The 3,273-nt window shown below is 35.8% G+C and overlaps 1 protein-coding gene across 1 annotated transcript in view; it reads left to right on the forward strand.

The window, feature by feature from the left end:
* Positions 1 to 3,273, forward strand: part of FBXL17 (F-box and leucine rich repeat protein 17) — a 581,667-nt gene that overhangs the window by 165,525 nt on the left and 412,869 nt on the right. Inside the window, exon 6 of the mRNA XM_004706643.2 lies at positions 1,125 to 1,232. Coding sequence (XP_004706700.1) covers positions 1,125 to 1,232 — 108 coding nt within the window. The remainder of the gene's footprint in view (positions 1 to 1,124; positions 1,233 to 3,273) is intronic.

Raw genomic sequence — 3,273 nt, forward strand, 5'->3', positions numbered from 1 at the left:
TCTGTTTTGTGAGGTGGAGGACTTTGTGGACTGGTGTTGGGTTAATGGGTTAATGTTGGACTTGTGGGCTTGGGCAGCATTGGGTTGGGATGTTTTCATGATGCACATTTTCTTTACATAAAACTCTCTCTTATACATGAGTTGCTGTGGATTTGTTTCTCCAAAGTACCCAGACTAACACAAGCCACATTAAATAATGCACGGCTCCTGTAGCTGGGACCATTTAGTCCTTATGGTAAATGAGGCTGTGGTTTGTGTAAACTATTTGTCCTATAAATTACTTTCTTTTAAGTTTTAGCTTCCCTCTGGATGAGATGAAATCAATAGGGGTACCTCAGTTGGCTATTTGTAACTTTTAAGACCGAAAACACTACTCACCAAACTAGGATATGGAATATAGCTTTAAGAATGATATTATGCCAAATGACTGAAATGTCTCATGAGACCATGCTACTAATCCTCTAAATCAAGAAATCTTAGCCTGTGTGGTGTTTAAATATCTGTTAATTGTGCTCAAACTGCATAAAAAATGTGCTGAAAAATTTGGCTTATACACATATGGCAAATGAATTATTTTTATTTCTTTTCCTCCTCATTCATCAGATTTCTTTTTCAACAAACTATATAGCACCTTTGTATTATTTTAATACATTTGGTTTTTGAAGCTGCGTATTATAATAGCCATTTTATTTTCTCTTAGTGTGTGGTGTGTGTGTATGTGTGATCATAGTCGCTTTTTGATATAATTCTCAGTATTAACTCTGTACTTTTAAAGGGGAATTTTATGGTATGAGAATTATATTTCAACAAAAATACATACATTTAAAGAGAAGAAGGGCAAGATGTAGAGACAGCCAGGTCCAGCCTCTGTTTGAAGAGTTTATTTGAAAGAACGACAAACATAATGTGGGAATAGAAAACAGTGAGGAGATGGGGACAGGGAGAATTTTTTTTCTCTCCTCAAAACTCAGGAGATAAATAGTATGTTCGTATGCTGATTTGAATGAACCAAAGGGAAGGAGTATATTAATGATGTAAAGTTGGGCAATGGGAAATTGTAAGCTCCACATCTTAGAGTTTGTTGATTGTCTCGTTAGATAACTGTCTTTGTTCCCCTTTCCTAGGTGACAGATCAGTCCGTGAAAGCATTTGCTGAGCATTGTCCTGAACTTCAGTATGTTGGCTTCATGGGCTGTTCAGTTACTTCTAAAGGAGTCATCCACCTAACCAAGGTAGATACCATGGCTAACTCTTCTTGGTGTTTTTGATTTTCATTGGGTGGTATGCGTGAAAGTTGCTCTATGTCCTTGAATCAGAATTAGTCTCATGGAGAACTCACTGTATGTACTAGTGCTTGATAGCATTTAATCTTTGTTGTTTGTTTTTTTTTTTTGTAACAATGCTAAACCTGTTCTTTTAGAAAAAGAACATTTATTTGAACAAGAAGCTTGTAAAACCCAAAACACATTGCTTTTGAGTTGATTCTAGTTTATAACTAACCTGTAATACTGAGTTGAACTGCCCCATAGTGTTTTCAAGGTTGTAAATGTTAATGGAAGTTGGCTTCTACTTCTTTTTCCTGAAGAGCAGCTGGTGGGTTTGAACCACTAATTTTTATTGAGTAGCTGAGTGCTTAAACATTGTACCACCAGGGCTCCTTTACATTGTTGAAGACTAGGACATGTATGCGTTGCATTTCCATGCCTCTGATAGGAATCCTTTGTGTTAACTTGCTATATTGTATATAGAAGACATTTTGAATTGAGGTTTTAACTGCTCACGTGTCTCAGGATCCTATAAATATAGGTCTTTTGAGAAGTGAATATGTTCACTATTTGATTTGATTCATTATTTGAGTGCTCTGAATATGCAGGTTTAACACTTTTTAAAGAGAAGTTATTTATTTTTTTGAGAAGTTATTTATGTAAATAATGAACCTTATAGTTCAGATAGTTAACTTATACATCAAATATAGCATATCATATTTTAGTAATCATCAAAATACAAATTATTTTGTAGTATTTCATTTCTTCTGATTTCCAGAGCTATAAGATAATGATACATACATATCATAGAAAATCTGACTATTATAAAATATGCATATATATTATCAGACATTTATCAGTGCTTTACTTTTAACTATATCATATAGTTCTTAGTGGAATGGTTGTGAACCTTGCTTTTCCACTTAATAGTTGAGTAATCTTTTAATTCAATCTTTGTTCATATTTCAGCTGTTGTCTAAGCAGATGTTATAGATTGTGTCCCCTCAAAATATGTGTTGTAAATCTTCACCCCTGTATCTGTGGTTATAATTCCATCTGGAAATGGGTTTTCTTTGTTAACTAATGAGGGTATTAGTGTAGGGTATGCCTTAGCTAAATCTCTTCTGAGATAACTGATTATAGTGATGATTATACAGCTCTTCATGATGTGATTGTATCATGTGAATTATATGATAATGTATTTGAATGGTATGATGTGAATAATATGCTATGAAAACTGTTGGAAAAAATGTTCAGGTTAAGCCAGCAAGCAGAGATGGAAAAAAATAGATGCCATGCCACATGAGGATCACTCTAGTTGCCAAGGGATAGAAGCAAGAGAAAAAAAGGCAGGGACTTCACCCGGGGCCCACAGAAAGCCTTTCTTTAAAGCCAGACCCTTAAGCTAATATTTCTAGACTCCTAAACTGTGGGAAAATAAATTTGTTTGTTAAAAAATCCACTTGTACTTCTTTTATGTCACCACTATATGACTAAGACAGCAGCTCAGTGATGAACAGAGCAGGTAAGATCCAAGGTCTCTTTGGGCTGGATCTCTTTGGCCTTACAGCCCAAAATAATGCCGTTCTTTCCGCTCTCAGAAAAGAACAAATGTTTACAAATTACCCAGGACTATCGCAATGAAGTATGGTTGTTTAGAGCATAAGTTCTGAAGTCAGCTTGAGTTTCAATCCTGATCTTGCCAATTATTGGCTGAGACACCGAGAATTTATTTTCCAAGGTATTAAAATGAGGTGATCCATATTACAGAGCTTCAGAAAGCTGATGGAAATTGGAATTAAAAGGTAATGGAAATTTTCCACAAAGATTTTGAAGCCCCATCATGTAAGGTCCATGGCTTCATGAAGAGCTTGGATCGCTGCTGTGTTCCGTAGAGTTGGTTCCGTAGAGTTGGTTCCGACTCGGAGCCACTCTATAGGACACCGTAGAGCTGCCCCATGTAATTTCCTAGGTTGTAATTTACTTAGGGCAGACCACCCAGCCCTCC

The sequence above is a fragment of the Echinops telfairi genome, unplaced genomic scaffold (genome assembly GCF_000313985.2).
Source record: "Echinops telfairi isolate 266 unplaced genomic scaffold, ASM31398v2 ScPeMD7_7469;HRSCAF=8507_1, whole genome shotgun sequence".
Lineage (NCBI taxonomy): Eukaryota > Metazoa > Chordata > Mammalia > Afrosoricida > Tenrecidae > Echinops > Echinops telfairi.